Source organism: Mesocricetus auratus, unplaced genomic scaffold (genome assembly GCF_017639785.1).
Source record: "Mesocricetus auratus isolate SY011 unplaced genomic scaffold, BCM_Maur_2.0 Super-Scaffold_100055, whole genome shotgun sequence".
In the NCBI taxonomy this organism is placed as follows: Eukaryota; Metazoa; Chordata; class Mammalia; order Rodentia; family Cricetidae; genus Mesocricetus; species Mesocricetus auratus.
Genome location: NW_024429232.1, coordinates 1,699,203 through 1,716,325, shown reverse-complemented (window position 1 = coordinate 1,716,325; position 17,123 = coordinate 1,699,203). Strand labels below are relative to the sequence as shown.

The 17,123-nt window shown below is 53.5% G+C and overlaps 1 protein-coding gene across 3 annotated transcripts in view; it reads right to left on the bottom strand.

Annotated features, from left to right (window-relative positions):
* Window positions 1-1,297: 1,297 nt before the first annotated feature.
* Dennd3 (DENN domain containing 3) overlaps window positions 1,298-17,123 on the bottom strand; it is a 51,593-nt gene continuing 35,767 nt past the window's right edge. The window contains exons 14-23 of one of the 3 annotated variants that reach the window (XM_040736289.1): window positions 16,004-16,263; window positions 14,378-14,548; window positions 13,264-13,393; window positions 9,551-9,658; window positions 7,953-8,092; window positions 7,304-7,461; window positions 5,417-5,550; window positions 4,182-4,297; window positions 3,963-4,100; window positions 1,298-2,681 (exon numbers count right to left, since the gene is read on the bottom strand). In XM_040736289.1, coding sequence (XP_040592223.1) covers window positions 2,481-2,681; window positions 3,963-4,100; window positions 4,182-4,297; window positions 5,417-5,550; window positions 7,304-7,461; window positions 7,953-8,092; window positions 9,551-9,658; window positions 13,264-13,393; window positions 14,378-14,548; window positions 16,004-16,263 — 1,556 coding nt within the window. In that variant the 3' untranslated portion in view covers window positions 1,298-2,480. Of the gene's footprint in view, window positions 2,682-3,962; window positions 4,101-4,181; window positions 4,854-5,415; window positions 5,551-7,303; window positions 7,462-7,952; window positions 8,093-9,550; window positions 9,659-13,263; window positions 13,394-14,377; window positions 14,549-16,003; window positions 16,264-17,123 lie in introns of those variants that run through there. The other 2 variants (XR_005873371.1, XM_040736290.1) reach the window with 2 other exon arrangements.

The following is a 17,123-nucleotide window of genomic DNA, read 5'->3' as shown; positions in this document are numbered from 1 at the left end:
TGCTCCCCTACTTTTTGCTGGCCAGCAGCCACCCGCCCTTGGCTAGGCACCGCCAAACCCCGCAGAGCCACAGCAGGCACACTCCTAGGACACACAGCCACAGAACACATCTTGCTTTTCCCTGTTTGTTTTTGGTTTTTCGAGACAGGGTTTCTCTATGTAACATCCCTTGAACTCACAGAGATCCTCCTGCCTCTGCCTCCTGAGTGCTGGGATTAAAGGCGTGCGCCACCACCACCACCAGCCAGCCAGAACACATCTTCTTACCTTTGAGGAAAGATCAAGGGCCAGGGAGTCAGGCTCTTCCCCATCAGGGTGAGTTCAGCCCTCCTTTACTATAGTGCTCTGGCTGTCCCATGTCTCAGATAGCCGAGGCTAGCCTCCAGCCTTCAGACCCTTGTTAGAAACTAGAAACCAGCTGCAGCTCCTGTAGGGGCCACCATTCAACCCTCTGCAGTGGGTTACGCGTCGCCACTTGCTCCTTTGTGACGTTCTCAAGAGAGCCCAGGAGAGCTGCTGAGCGGTTCCCGGGTGCCCAGCCATGTGCCGCATCCTCCACACCAGCCTGCACAAAGCAGGCAGTACTACTGCACCAGCTCCTGTCTGAGTCAGCCTGGCCCATCAGCCTTCCCCTGCCCAGGCTGCCCCTCTTCATCACACGCAAACCCAGGGCTTCCCCAGCCTGATGCGTGCCTGGGTCACAACACACCGTTTGTGCGGGAGCCACATGGTCAGACGAACCAGGTGTGTCGAAGGCATCAAAGTGCACTTTGCCCTCTCAGTCACTCACAAGGCCCTTAGACAGTCCAGAGCCATGTGCCCCAGCTCACTTGGTGCTAGCACCCACCACTGCTCACTGCTTCTCCTCTTGATATAAATGACCGTCCCTAAAGCCTCGGGGATTATTCCATGCGACCTTAGAAATTACAGTCGCAAATGGGAGAGATGAAGTCTGAGTTGGGACAACTTGATTGCTGCTTAGAATGAACAGAGAAATTAAAAACCATCTCCCAAGTCTGCCAGGTGTGGTTGGGACGCCTGTCACCCCAGCACTTGGGTGACAGACTGGAGCTGGAGGTTGGGACCATCCTGGGATACAGAGTTAGACCTTTTCTCAAAAGTAAAAATGATCACCTTCAAGACATCTCCCAAGAGGAGAGGGTTTGGCTCAGTGCTGGAACCCTTGTTTGGCAGGAAAAGACCCTGGTTTCATCTCAAGCCATGCAAAGAAAAAAAACAGACTTCAGTCTCAAGACCTCTCTACCAGCTCACAAGCAGCCAAATAAAGCAAGCAGCATTTATTAACAAAAAGGATTTATTATATTAATCCACATGCTGTAAACACCTGGTTTAAATAACTTAGACTTCATTTATGATCGACTTTTACACCAGAATTCCTGTATTTAAAGAGACAGGTTGAGCCCGTGCCTTGATTGCTGGTGACATTGTCTTTCTGGACATCTGGAACACAGACTCTAGGGAGAGGTGTGGCTCTGAGTGGTCCTCTGCCTTATGTTCAAAGGAGCCACACCTCAAGGGAACCAGCACACACCCTCCCAGTCTGGACCCACATCCTCACTGGCATCAACTCAAGTACCCCTGAACCCTTACCTATCAGAGGCAGGCACAGACCATTGGCAACCTCTTAGTGACTGCCTCTACCGTGGTGCACGTGGAGTCCTGAAAACCCGAGGCAGGGGATCCAGAGGGCTCCGTGCAGCACTCTCGGTGCGATCCACAGGCAGAATGAAATTGGGGCCGTGTGTGTGCACACACAGAGGTCTCTGCGCAGACAGCTACCCGCGGTTCAGTAGAGACGCTCGCTGTGCGTGACACACAGGAGACACACAAAGTGCAAGCCCGCCGTGAGCTAGTGAGGCAGTTATACATGTTTGTGCTGGCAGTATTTATTTCTTCCTCTTAAAACTTCAATGCAGACAGCACCACTTAGCTGCCCAGTTTCTGCACGGACAAATCTGAACAATACTGTCCCCTCCCTGGGGCAGGGCTCGGTCACTTGCTCTAGAGGAGGATAGTATGGCCAGTGCAAGCCGGTTCTGTCAGTGTTTACCCTCAGGTACTCGGAAGCCTTTCTGGAAGCAGGAAGTCAGTGGAAACCTGCAAGGCTCTGGCTGACTGCCACATACCAGGCATTGCCACACCGCTGAAGCCAAGTGTTTGCAGAGTAAACAAATGGAGAGTGCGTGAAGAGGAGAGGCCAGATGTGAGGAGCACAGGTCACGTGCGACACAGTGAAGTTGGCAGCCTTGATGCTGGCTCCCAGTTGTGGTTTCTGGAAGTTTCTAGGTAATACGAGGTAACTTCACAGTGGAGGCTATCAGCAACAGGATGTAGCTGCTCACCCAAGGAAGCAGTTGGAGGTGAAGGCTCTTGGGAGCAGATGACAGGTCCCGGCCGCTGACGCAGCTGTGTGGTGAGAGGCGCCCTCTCGCGAGGCACACGGGTTCGGTCCACAGCCTTCACTCGACTTTCCAGATGGCGATCTTGCCCTCCTCGTGGCCCGCCCCACTCAGCACGTAGCGGTCCTCAGCAGAGCACAGTGTCCTCACGGTGTCGGAGTGAGCGACCAGCTCCTTTTCCACTGCCATCGTCTCCACGTCCATCACAAAGATTTTCCCTCTGGGTTTTCCCTGCGACAGCCCCCTGCCACCTACCCAGATCTGCAGGAAAAAGTAAGGATACTCCTTGAAGCTGAGTGCTCTGTGACAAATGCAGCCCCAAACTCATGTCCTGCGTGCTGGCCCAGGGACCGGGCTACCTGCGGGCCTAGGACAGACCTTCTGACCACGGAGGTTCCGTCTCAGGCCTGAAAGCCCCGAGGACAGAGCAGTCTCCCGGACTCAGATCTGTGCAGAATTGTGAGTGGTGAACATGTGAGGTCATATTGAGGTCACACACTGGAGAACAGTGACTCACCAGTTAAGCTTCCATAAAACGGGGCCACACCCCTGTGTAATTTTCTTGCCATATGGTAGGCAGGGCTGAGACCTGTCACCTATTTTTTTCATTCCAGTTTCTCCCTTTGGGGATGGGACTGTCCCACTACTGCATTTTACAAAGGAGAGGGCTGCAGGATGGCCACATTCACAGTCTTAATGCGACACTTGGGATGTGCGTTCTCCAGTACCCCAGCCTGGCTCTCCTGAACCCTGCAGGGGGTGGGGCTTTGTTGGAGGTTTGAGGTCAGTGACAGTGTTCTAGAGGGGACTTTTATGATTCTAGACCTTTCTTGCTGTTTGCTTCCTGGCCAGGACCTGAGCAGCTTCTCCCACAAGCATTCACCCAACGTTCCTCACCATACGCCCCCAAACCGTGGGTCTGCCGGCCATGAACTAGAAACCCCAAGACAGCCGCAGAAACCTTCTCAAGCTCTTTGCTTCAGGTCTTTGCTGCTGTGGTGGACCCGAGACACTCACCTCTGCTCAGGTGAGGACAGAGTGAGTGGAACTCTGGGGCTTGGGGACGGTGTGACTGTACCTTGTATGTAAGACTACCTAGTGGAGCAGTGTCTCCCAGAAACCTTTGAGAATCAGAAGTGGTTTGGAAACAGACCTAGGTGAGTTGTGGGCAGGCCTCAGTGGACTGGGCCCTTAGGAGACACATGGGTGCCACATGTGGACTAAGCTAGATGGGAGAGGCACAGCCACAAGCCAGGGTGACCAAGTGCCAGAAGCCGGGGGGAAGGCAGGCAGGTGTCCGCTGAGAAGCAGGCCCCGGGCTTGGCGCGGCTCAGCCTCCAGCTCTGGTGGGAAGTGAGACTGTCGGTCCCCAGCCCGAGCACTGTGAGGCCTGGGGCTCACGGCAGTCTGCACCACAGCCGCCTCACCCTCCACTTGTTCCCACTGAGGAGGGGAGGGGTCTGGAAGAGGAGGCGGAACCATGGGGACAAGGCCAGGGGAACCTGAGGGGATGGTCTCAGGTGCTAGACACCTTCAGCTCACCTGTCTCTTCACACGGATCATGCAGCTGACCTCAGTGCAGTCTTGCAGGTGGGTCTTCCGAGGAGGCCGGTCCAGGTCCTTCAGGCTCCAGATGTACAGATCACTGCACCCCACACCTGCCGCCCACAGCTGCTCCTTCTGGGATAGAAATCACCGTGGGACAATGGCACCCTGACCACACAGCCCAAGCCTGGACTTCAGCACACAAGCCTGGAGTACCTCAGGCAGAAGCTGGAAGACCAGCAAGGGGGTGGGCGCCTTGTCGGACTTGTTGACCTTCAGCTCATGACGATGAAAACCCTGCATTGTCACCACCACGACGCTGTGGCCTGTACCTGTGGGAGGAAGAAGCAGGAGGACGGATGGGCAGGGACAAGGAGGAAGACAGAACACACATGCGGGGCACTGCCACCTAGGACTCCCAGCCGGGTCTCCCCCTGTGACCGCCATGAAGCTCCAGTCACAGCTCCCATGAGATGTCAGACAGAGACTTCCCATCCCCTCACCGTCCCTCACGGTGATGAGGAGCCCACGCCCAGTCCTGGGAGATGCTCCCAAGCACAGGAAGCAGGGAGAAGCCTGGGTGGCAGGACTCGCCAGGAATGATACGAATCCTGGCAAAGTAAGTTTTCTTAATTTTGAAGGCCTGCTGACTGCCCAGTGACGTGAGGCCACACAGCCCCACCCTTAAGAGCACCCAGGCAAAGGGGAGTGGAAAGGGAAGCAGAGAAGACGCAGCTGAAGTAAAACACTCAGTAAGGGCAGCAACAGGCAGTGAGGGACAAGAGAGCAGGACAACGGTCCAGGTGTGATCCCAGCACAGGAGGTAGAGGCAGGGGCATCACAAGGTTAAGATGAGAAGCAGCCACCCAGTATGGTCTACATGGGACCCTGGGGAGACAGAGACAGGGACAGAGGAGGAAGAGAGTGAGGAAGAGCATGCCGAAATGTGCACTCAGGCCCAAGCACATCATTGACAGCATCCAAGAGCCCTCAGACCTACTTGCAGGAAGTCCTGTACCCCGGAGTTCTGAGACATCCCAGAACTCAAGCCTCCAGCCAGAGCCTGCCTCTCCCATTACCCCTTGGCAAATGGACTCAGCTGTAGACACTGGGGTCCCAGAGATGGGCTAGGAATGATACAGCCTGGCCAAGCTTGCCCCAGAGGCAGCTGTGGCACACACTCAGAACACTCAGAAGAGGTTGTAGAGGGCAACCTAGGGTCACTGGGCCAGGTTACCCCCCCCCCAAGAGCAAGTTACCAACAAGGAGCTGGGGAGTGGCAGGCATATAGCAGGATGGCAGCTAGCCACCAATCAGCCTGTCAGGGAGCGGAGAGTGGCAGCATGGTTGCTGGGACAGGAGGAATCACTTAAAATCACAGCTGGAAATATGTACAGTGAAGGGAAAGGATCAGGGCACCATGCCCACCAGCTGATGACTTGAGCACTTACAACACCACAGACGGTCACTGTGCAGGCTGATGGACGTGAGGTTACCATATGGCAGCTGGAACCGGTTGGTTACTCGCAAGGTGCTGACATTCCAAGCCAGGACCGTCCCATCCAGGCTACAGGAGTAGACCTCACTGGGGGATAGAGATAATGGTAAGTAAACACAACAGGGTCTTAGACGCCCGGCTGCCCATTCCAGCCACTGAGCTTGATGGGGTATCAGAGCAGAGCCCCAGTCTTAAGCAGAGCTCTCCAGCTCAGAGGGACCAGGGAGGGCAGGCTTGCCAGCACCCAGGAGTGGTCTTCTGCAGTGGCAAGTTGGGGTGGACAGTGGCCAGTACTACCCATGACTCCTGCACTTTCCCTGTCCTGACATTCTGAGGTAAGCACCAATGTCCAGCTTGACCTGGGAGAAGAGAGGCACCTCTGCCACTGTTTTAGGGAACGGGCATGGAAGACAGGAAAGGCAGACATTGCCAGAACTGGGGCTGCCCCACAGAGTAAAAAGGCCCTGCCTTGCTCTTGAGCCTTCCCTGGGGTGGCTCTGCCAGACCTGACCTCACTGCAGGGCACGGTGGGTAAAACAGCTCACTTGGAAGCTGGCATTGTTTAGGTAAAGACAGTGAAATAAGCTGCTATCATGGGTTGCCCTATGTCCCTGAGAAATGACACAGTGGAATCCTTGCACCCAGCACCTCAGAATATGGCCTGACTTAGAAATAGGGTCTCTGCAGACGGAGCCAAGCTGACGCAGCGTCACCACAGCAGGCCCTGGCCCAGCAGTACTGATGTCTTTACAAACGGGAAGCGTGAGCCCAGAGATGGCCACGCACTGTGGAAGGCTGTGGTAAGATGAGGTTTGGATAATGTATCTACAAGTCAGGAGACACCAAAGCACCATCATATCCGGGGAGACCAGAGAGAGCTTCCCACCCTCCTGGTGTGGCTTTCCATCAAGATGGCTCTGGGAGACCAGTATACGGGGAGCTGTCCATCAAGGTGTGACATGGATATAAGTAAGCCAGGAAGTAGGTGGCCTTGAAGTGGGTGACCTCATGGCTTTCCCAAACTTGCCTTTTGACACTGGCTCTACTGTAGAGTAAGCAGATGAAGGAGGGAAGCCTCAGCCCGAAGGCCACACCACACCCCAGTTCCATCTGTGTCCTGGGCAGCAGCCTGTACCTGTACACCCACACTGACCAGGATCATTGGAATTGTATGGGTAAAATCCCTCCCATGGTGGCTTGGCCATAGAACTGGGGGGTCACAGAGGCAGGAACACATGGGTGAAATGAGGTTCATTTGCCCTCAGCATCCAGAGCTGCCTGGCATGCACGCCTGTGGCAGGCCAGGAGGGGCCCCCCAAAACAAGCTGGATGGACTTGAAAATGAAGGCAGCCAGGCTCCAGACTCACCACAGAACACTCATGGCACTAGCTTACAGACTCAGCAGGGGAAAGTGCCCCCATCAGCCTGCGGACAGATGGCCTGCTAGTGACTCTCTGGAGCTTGAGGAAGGGATGCCCACAATGGCATTTTAGAGCTAGTCTACACCAAGAACTTAGGTGCTCTCTCATACAAAGTCAGACTTCTGATGTCTGGAAAAATGAGAAAGCCAGCCACAGCCAGCACTTCTTTCCAGGTTCTGCCAAACGCAGGGGCTAGTCTAAGTAATCTTGGCTGTAAGGCTGAGAGCCAGTGGCCACCATGCTGCTTTTGTGGTCTCCTTTCTTTCCCTGTGTGCAGAACCACACCACACATGTCTTCTGCCTACTCTCCTTCCAGATGCTTCTTGCCTGGCCAGGCCCAAGAGGCCCGGGAACCCCTTACCTCCCACACCCGTAGGAGCCAAGCTTTTCCCTTTCCTACCCCACTGGGCCCTGGTACCTGGGCTTCCTTCCGTTCTGCACCACCAAGCCAGTGACCGCAGCACGGTGATCCGTGAGCTGCTTGTTGCAGGACATGCTGTGGACATTGATGATGTAAATGACGGAGTCGTCGGAGCCCACCCACACCTGGTTGTGCTCTGCCATCACCATACAGTTCTAAAGGAAGCCAAGATGACAGGGTGAGCCGCGCAGAGCAAGACCACACTCTGCTCGGGTACTAACAGCCCTAGACCAGCAGGGATGAAACACTGGTCCCGCAGGGTCTTGCAAGGCCCAGAGCCGTGTTTGAGTCATGTGGGTCCCATTTCAAGATGCCTTATTGAGAAGACAGAGGTATAAACCGTGGCAGATAAACAGTAGGGAAGGACGGTGGTCCACGGTGTCAGCTGCGAGAAGCAGCATTAACTGCCTGTCACAGCAGGAACACACACTGCCACTGACATTCCCACTGGGTGTGGGTCACCACGGAGGCACCGTGAGCATTGAAGATGGAGGGTAGGAATGGCCAACCAAGCCATCAGGGCCTCTGCAGATGGCATGCTCTTAGGGGCTCTGGCTTCTCAAAGTCAGTACTCAGTGATGCCAGGGCACAGGCTGTCTGTGGAATCGCTTTGAACGCCACACTGGGTTAAAGGTGCTGCACTCACCACTTTGGAGGCGCCCACTTTAAAGCGGTGCTGGTGGATGGCCCAGGAGGAAGCATCGAACACGACCACCTTGCCTTCATTCAGGGCACACCACAACTTGGGGTGTGCATCTTCAACTTTCTCTGCAGGGTCAAGGCGCCCTAAAAGCAAAGGAGCCCCAAAGCTTTAAGTCTGTCAGATCAATGATGGTGGGAGGGGCTGCCTCCTACCGCTTAGCTACCGTCCGGACACCCACAGACACACCATGCGGTGGTGTGGAGAGGACCCACTGCCACCGCCCTGGGGAGTCCTAGGAGGGACAGACAGAACTGTGTGGAGTTGGGACTGTTGCACCAGGTGCCACCGGTGGGCAGGCAGGTGAGGATGGCTGGTGAGCAGCAGGCATGAGAGGAAGAGGGGTCAGCAGGAGGACCCACCATACGGTGCCCCACCATTTCCACGCCCACCCAAAGCCATTGCAGAGGAGCTGCTTTGCTTCAGGTTGTCGCCCACAGTCAGTGGTTGTTATCGATTTATTTACTCAGGGTATTTTAAGATGGGGTCTCATGTAGCTCATATTGGCTTTGAACCTGTGATTATCCAACTGCCTCAGCCTCCTGAACGCACCAGCACATCCAGCCTGGCATACATTTTAACTAGTTTGAGCTCTCTGAAGAATATCTTTCTTTGTCTGTAGAGATGAGGTCTTGGTGTGTCCCCCAGGCTAGTGTCAGCCTGTCTCAGCTCTTGTGCAGCTGGGACTACAGGCCAATGTCACCATGTCCACACGACTCTAGTTCTGAGTGTGGCTCTACTGGAATTGCCCTAACTGATCATGAGGCTGATGGCGTCAGCTCTGCAGTGGCCTCTTTCATGAGGTATGTGCTCAGAATGGCTGGGTGGGAGCCCTCGTCATGTCATCATGCTAGGAGCATACTCGCCAGCCCAGTCCCTGAATTCCTCCTCTGATTGTAACTTCTTGGGGGAAAAACTTATTTTTTAACATTTATTTGTGGGGGGTGGTGTGGGTGTGTGCACACGCAGAAGTGGATGTCAGAGGACAACTTCGGGGAATCAGTCTCTCCTTCCACTGTGTGGGTTCCAGGGTTCAAACTCAGATTGTCAGGGTTGTTGGCAAGCAAAGACCCTTACTCACTGAGCTACCTCACCTGCCCAGAAACCCCTAATGCAGTCAAATGCAGAGCCCTGGGTGCTTAGGAATCTGGGGTAGGCCGTCACAGCAGCGCGGTTGGGTGTGCCAGTCTGGGAGTCGCTCACTCCACTCACCTGTAAGTGCTTTTTTCCTCTGGACCCCAGTCCCCTTGGAATGGGCGTGGTGACCGACTGACATGGGAGGGGCTCCAGCTAGGCTGTCCCTCTCCCCCCTGGTTCTACAACCAATAGCAACCTCCTCAACCAAAGGCAAGAGCTGACACAGTACCTGAAATGTCCCCAACAAAGTTGTTGCCCAAGTGTAGGATGCCACAAGGCCAAGTGAGCAGAGTGGGCATGTCACCTTTGCCCTTGTGGCTCAGAATTCTGTGCTACAGACAAAGCACCCTCCCTGCTTCTATTGTGGGGGCTTTCCCTTCATTGCTACCAGTGAGAGGCTGCCTTACCTGGTGTGTACAGCAAGACATCAACAGCTTGGGGAGCAGTCTCTCCGGCTGAAGGGTTAATCTTGTGTTTCAGAGTCTCTGAGGTCGTCTTTGGGACTGCCATGGGCACTGGAACACGAGCACATGAGTTAGGTTACCAGACTCAAGGGCAGCAGGACAGCAGTGGCATCCAACTCACACAGCTCTCCCATTAGGAATGTCTGGTTAAAACACACTCACACCACATGTAGCACAAGGGTGCTTTCGGAAACCAGCGTTAAGGATGGTGCTCTCTGGCCTCATCCCTGATGGGGAGCAGGGCCAGGAAGGCAGCTGCTACATATGTTTTCCTGGTTGAACAGTATGTCATTATATACATGTCATATTCTTTTAATATTTCTAAACACTTTATGGTGACGCACATACCATATAACACATGTGGAGATCAGAGGACAACTAACGTGAGTCGCTTCTCTCCATGTGGACCCCAGGGGCCGAGCTTAGCTCTTCAGGCTTGGCCCCTCGGACCTCCACATAGGGAGCCATTTTTCTAGCCCTAGGCCACATCTCCTTTACCGTCCGTCTGTCTAGTTCCATGACTAAGCCTCTGCGAAGGGTGCCAGGATAAACATGGGTAAGCCTTGCATCTCTTTCTGCACTGACCAACTCATGTCATGTAAAAACCACCTGCCCTGGGGCTTTCTGGGTCCACCCGCCAGGTCGAGGGGCTCTCCCACTAACCCCTGAGTTACCCCGCGGATCACCTGCGCTGCAGTAGAGACTGCACCCTAGGGACCTGCTGGTGGCTTCTCCCACCTCCCTTTCTCAGTAAGCCTCGCGTCTGATGAGATTGCTATTGTTCTCATTTTCCAAAGAAGCAATAACAAGCGTTCTGAGCTCCAACCGCGCAGGAAGAGATGATGGAACCTCTGCCGCTGCCCGAGTCAAGCTTGGGATCTCGTGTCTGAGTCTTGGCTTTATTAAGCCACACACTAGAAGGTATTTCTGGATTTCTTAAACCAGGGCTAGGAAATCAGCATGCTGTGACCTGAGCTCAGATGGTGCCTCCTGGGCCACAGGGAACAAGGTGATGATGATGACAGAGCATGTGCTGGGTGTTACCATGGCAACCCTGTAAACTGCTTACAGAGGAGCTAGAACGCTGTCCATAAACGGCTGGCAACGAGAAGGCCTGCGTTTAGAGTCATGTAAATAGCTGAAGTGCAGTGTTTATTTAATTTTGTTCCCAGCTGAGGAAAAGAGCAGTTCTGTTGAGACCCAGGACTGTCAGACAGAGCTCCTGGAGGGCTCAGGGGTCTCCAGGCAACGTGGGGCAACTGAGCCTCCTGGGTGCTGTTCCTGCTCAGGCAGGAGTGGGTTCCATGACCAGAAAGTGTCAGGGCCACACAGAGTCAGTGGCAGATGTTACAAAGGGCAAGGTGAAGATACGCTGACGTGAGTAAGCACATTTGGACAGCTGTTTCTAAAACCCGACTGCACACCCAGGAGAGAGGACAGGAGCCTGCACAGACATTCCCAGCAGCCCTCTTCAGAGAGGACAGGAGCCTGCACAGACATTCCCAGCAGCCCTCTTCACACAAACGTAGATCCAACTTCAGTGTCCACTATAGAAGACGGGGCATAGAAACCATAGTCCTCCCAGCACAGTGTTCCAGCCGTTAAAGAAATGAATGATGGGAGACTGCTCAGTGACTTACGTGCTTACTATCCAAGAATGAGAACCCATGGAAGGCTGGGTGCAAGGGTGTGCCTCTGCAATCCCATAATTCCTGTGGCCAGACAGACAGCAAAGACAGGAGACCCCCTCCCCAGAAGCTTGTGGGACAGCTGGCCTAGCGTACACAGCCATAAGCAACAAGAATGGATGACCCCATCTGAAGCAAGGTAGAAGGTGAACCCTGATGCCTGAAGCTGTCCTCCGGCCTGCATACACACACCATGGCACGCACACGTGTGCACACACTCAAACAGATGTGCACACCACACACATCACACAAAATAAAACTCCCTTAAAGGAGTAAAATGCCAGCACAAGCCAGCTATGAAGGAACTGAGGAAACGCCCAGGACAGCCAGGTTCACACAGACAGTGAACAGCTCAGGGTGACACTAGGCAGATGTGGGGATTCCTCTTGCAGAGTGAGTGTCTCAGAGCCATCACAGGAAGGGTGGTGCAGCTCTGCAAATTAGTCACATCTTAAAGGCACATGAGAGGGACATCTCCGTATCAGCGAGGCCGGCGTGGCGTTTTCAGAGAATCCTACTTCATCAGTCTATGTTCCGTAGCAAACTTCCTACTGTTTTAGCTCCACACATTCTCTGTGGCCTCAATAGGCTCCCTGTTTCTAGTGTGCAATAGGCTCCCTGTTTCTAGTGTGCAGGTCTCAAAGCAGGAGGTGCAGGAAGCCATTTAAAATGGCTGCATAGCAGAAGCTGAGTCAGCACGAGACACCTCCTTACGCCACTGTTGGAACACTGACCTCTGTGTGGCTTCAGAATGTGAGAGCCAAACAGAGATGGGCAGGAAAGATGCTAGAAATTTCTGTCCCAGGAAACTGGCCACATTAAAGATAAAGAGATGCTAGGCACCGAGGCACACTCCCGTTAACGCTGGCACTGGGAGGCGGAGGGAGAAGGACCAGGGTGTAAAGTCGTCTTCAGGTAGACAGTTCAAGACTAGCCTGAGCTATACAAGACTGTCTCAAAGAAAGGGAGGAGGGAAAAGGGAGAAAAAGAAATTATTATTATTATTATTATTATTTGGGGCCACTTTTGCCTCATGTGGTGCCTACTCCATCAGTCAACAGGCCAACCAGGTGCAGACAGGCCATGGACATCCAGTAGGTGGTTCTGACACATCCTCAGTTACTCAATTGCCTTCCAATATTTCTAGTCTGCTGAACCAGACAGAAAGTGGTATCGTTGGTCAGGACATACAGTTCACACTGTAAAATGGACACCACCCAGAACAGGAAAAGAGGAGCCACAAGGTTCAATGAAGATGAAAGCCATCGTGTAATATTTAAAATCCTAACAGCATTTACAATCCTAATACTCACTGGGGCAGGGGGAGTGTGAGTTCAAGGCCAGCCTGGACTATACACTGAGTTCTGGGGTTAGCCTATCCTAGAACACTCCCTGTTTCAAACAAACAGGAAAAAAAAAAAAGCAAGAGAATAATAGTGATATTCAAACAAATTAGGGTCAGTGCGATTGCTCAGTGTTTAGGCATTTTGCCCCCAAAGTTGATAATCCACGTTCAATCCCAGAGACCAACCCTGTAGAAGGAGAGAACTGACCCCAGCAAGTTGTCCTCTGACCTCCACACATGACCTGGCATACGTGCCCACCTCTCCCGCCCTCTCTCTCTCTCTGTCTTTCTCTCAGACACACAGACACACACACACACACAGACACACACACACAGAGAGAGAGAGAGAGAGAGAGAGAGAGAGAGAGAGAGAGAGAGAGAGAGAGAGAGAGAGAGAGAGAACAAGTTAGACAACACATTATAGCTGGGCGTGATCCCAGCACACAGGAGAGACAAGAGGACATGAATTTGAGTTGAGTTCAGGCGGGCTACACAGCAAGACCCTAACCCCACAGAAAACCATAAGAGCAAGAAGGCTGGGTGGTTCTGACGGGTGAGGGCCAGCCAGAGGGAAGCTCGAGGAAGACATTTATGGCGTAGGTGTGGCGTCGCACAGAACTCACTTTCGCTCCTCATCTTGTCAAAGTAGGCCAGCTTGGAGGCAGCGTAGATGGCAGAGGGTGACTGCAGCGTGCCAACCACAGCGTCCATAAGCAGAGCATTGGTCAGAGCTTGCTGGACGTACTGCGGGTCCTAGGACAGAAGCAGGGGTGTGTCAGCCCAGTCCAAACCCTGAGTCTCTTGATTTTGCCTCACTGAAGAAAACAGACTTCTCAAAGAAGAGTGAATGGCTGAGGCGCCTGTGTCGCGTAACCTTCTGCTCGGTTACGATGAACTGGGCTGGTTGACTTCTGGAGTCAGCACATTTTCTTTTCTAAAGGACACAGGAACTCATGACCCCTCACCCCTGCTCCAACTGCAGCAACGCTGAGACTGTACCCAGTGACAGGTGTGGGAACAGTCCCACCGTGGGCTTTCCCCATTACACAGCTAATCTGCACGGCCCCGTGGGTGTAGAACTTAATGGCTAAGGCCAGAGGTCATGGAATACAGGGCCTTAGGGAGGACAGAGTCCACTCCCAACCCACGACAGGGAACAACCCATCACAAGGAGTGGTTCCCACCCCCTGATACCAGCCAGCTGTCCCTTCTAAGATATTTCTCTGGTGGCTGGTGCGCCTACAGTCTCCATATACCCTCATGACCAGTGCCTTTGTGAGTCCTTTGATCATGGCTTTGGTCCACTGTTTGGGTTTGGTTATGTGACTGAGACATGGTCTTGCACTATAGTCCAGGCTGGTGTCAAATTCCAGACCTTCCTGAGTACCGGGATAACAGGCACATGCTACCATACCTGGCTTGCTTGACACATGGTTTCCTTGCCATTTAGATGATATGAACACCTCCCCCAACCCTACCCACCATTCACTGGGAAGACACCAGACTAGAGGGTGCATGAAGGGAAATTGAGTTAAGTGTGGGCTATATGTAGCCTTCATGTGCTCCTCCACACACTAACCCCAGGGCCCCAGGTGGGGCCACAGGGCCCCAGCAGCTTCCCTAGCCCTGCAGACAGTGTAATTCCCCTGCCAATGGTACCAGGACTGAGCTGCGAGCTCGGGTGCCCCCTTCAGGGCCTGGTGCCACCCATGTCCACAGGACACCCCCACCTCAGACCTTGTGGTCATCGGCTAGCTTCTTCCCGGCCCACATCTCCTTCACCATCAGGTGCCAGAGGTCACACTCCGACTTCAGGTTGGCCTCAAAGACCTCCTTCTTGGCCACCGTTTTGATTTTCAGGGTGGGTATCTTCAGGAGGAGAAACACCACAGTGGTGTTTTTGACTTCCTGCAGGAGGAGGGAAACAGAGAAGCTGGGCTGATGGCAGGAGGGACGGAGGGACCTGCAGGCACCGTGGAGGGCTAGTGTGACCATAGTGTTGGGCACGTGTGCCCTTACAGCCTGCCACTCTTCCCTGAGGACCCCTGGATGGGCCGGCAGAGCATACAGGGACCACAGCTGCCAGCCTTCTTCCGCTGCGACCTCTCAGTAGTTGAGAACACAGGACACCCCCAACTCACCTCTCCTAGGCCTGAAGTTTGGGATAGTAACTCTAAATATAAGGCACAAAATAAAACCATCAGGGTCCCAATTTAGGCCTGTTTTTTTGTTTGCTTGCTTTTGTTGTTGGTTTGGTTTGGTTTTTTGAAGCAGGGTTTCTCAGTGGGGCCTTGACTGTCTTGGAACTCGATCTGTAGACCAGGCTGGTCTTGAACTCATAGAGATCCGCCTGCCTCTGCCTCCAGACTGCTGGGATTAAAGGTGTGCGCCACCACTGCCCAGCTCTCTTTCTTTTTTTAAGGCAGGGTCTTTCACTATGCTGCCCACACTGGCCTAGAACTTGCAGAACTCCTGCCTCTGATTTCTGAGTGCTGGGATTAATGGCACACACCAATACACCTGACTCAGACCTCTCTTTGGCTGGGCATGGCAGTATATGCCTTTAATTCTAACATTCAGGGGCAGAATAGGGGGCTCTCTGGGAGCACTGCATAGTGTCAGGACATCCCAGATTACAAAGAGAGACCTTGTCTCAAAACAACCAACTGGGCTGGAGAGATGGCTCAGAAGTTAAAAGCACTAGCTACCCTTCCAGAGGTCCTGAGTTCAATTCCCAGAAACCACATGGTGGCTCATAAGCATCTGTAATGAGATCTGGTGCCCTCTTCTGGTGTGTATGCACACATGCAGGCAGGGCACTGTATATGTGATAAGTAAACCTTAAAAACAAATAAAATAGGGGGTGGGAAAAAAATCAAATAAAATAAAATGTGGCAAAGTGCATGGTAGTAGATGCCTATAATCCCAACATTCAGAAGGCTGAGGCAGGAAGATTTCAAGTTCAAAGCCAGCATTGACTACATAGCAAGACCCTGTCTCAAAAAGCAAACAAAATATAATATGAAAACAAATAATAAACAGCATGTACCCAGAGACACACAAGCAGACACTGTGGGATACAGTGGCTCAGTGGTCGTCATTTAGCTATCTCTGAGGTGAATTCATTCCTAGCCTCCCATTTCTGGTGAGAAAGTCACAGCCAGCCTTACCTGGTGCCTCCATACATTGTCACTACAGTAGAATCGGGTGAGGGATGCTGCCCACATGCCCCCACATTCTGCCCCAGGGGCGCCAGTCGTCCTTACCCGAAAGCCGAGCAGGCTCGGTACAGGGAGGCACATGACATAGAAGGTGGGCGAGGGCAGACAGCTTGGGGTGCACCTGGCACCGGGGAAGCCTCACCTCTATGTTCCTGAAGGTGGCGATCTCCACATAGCCCGGCCGCCCCTCGGGGAGCAGGAACAGACGTTTCTGGGTCATGGCGATCTTGCCAACCCCACGATTGGTCTTCACGGAGCTCGACAGCTTGTACACACATTCGTTCTTATCCAGGTGGTCCATCAGCAGTGCAGGCAGGCTCGCCTCTTGCGCCTCTGCTTCTGTCTCCTTCCAGCAAGTGTAGAAATCTCTGAATGTATCAGGGTCGATCTGTTTCTCGTGTCCTGAGTTTAACAAGAGAGATTTCATCAGGCCTCATGCACAAGGGGCTTTAAGGAAACATGCACTACCCAAGTTAGGCAGCAGGTGGCACCAGTGCCCAGGACTCTGGATGGACAGTTTAGCTGAGAGCCTTTGCCTGCCCCAGCTTGTAGGGCAGACTTAGGCAGAGGCCATCTGTCCCTGCTAGCCCACAGAGGGATGGCCGTCTGGCCTACCACTGCCACAGGACACTTTTTTTCCTTTTTGGAGACAAAGTTGTACTGTTTTTGAGGCTGGCCTGGAACTCCTGCTGACTTAGTCCCTCCCACTGAGATAGATTCACAGCACGCTCCACTACACCTGGCATTTAAGGGTACAGCCCTCGTCCTCACGCAGCTTCGAAGACCTGCTGGCTCTAGCGCTTCCCTCTCCATGTGCCCCGAGCCCATCTGCTGCTCTGTGTCCTCTAATGTGCCTTGGGCCCTCCTTCCTGCACAGGCCACACTCAATGCTGCTGTCACCACTCCACGGCTGGGCTGCTGGCCTCCGCCCCCACAATTGCTTTCCTGAAGCATAAGAGGACCTTCCTGTGCCTCGCACGAACCCTTCCGTACATTCCACCATGCCAGACCTCAAGTTCCCCCAGATGGCCCCCTCTTCCCTTTCACACCCCACACTCCAGCCAGGCAGGCCGTGTGGTTATTATGAGCCTATGTACAGGATCATCCTCACCGCCACACCAGAAAACCCCACCTCAACACCCAGGTGAACTGCCTCATACAGCCTTCCCTAACACAGGGAACACGCATACAGCCTTCCCTAACACAGGGAACACCCCATAAAGCCTTCCCTAACACAGGGAACACGCATACAGCCTTCCCTA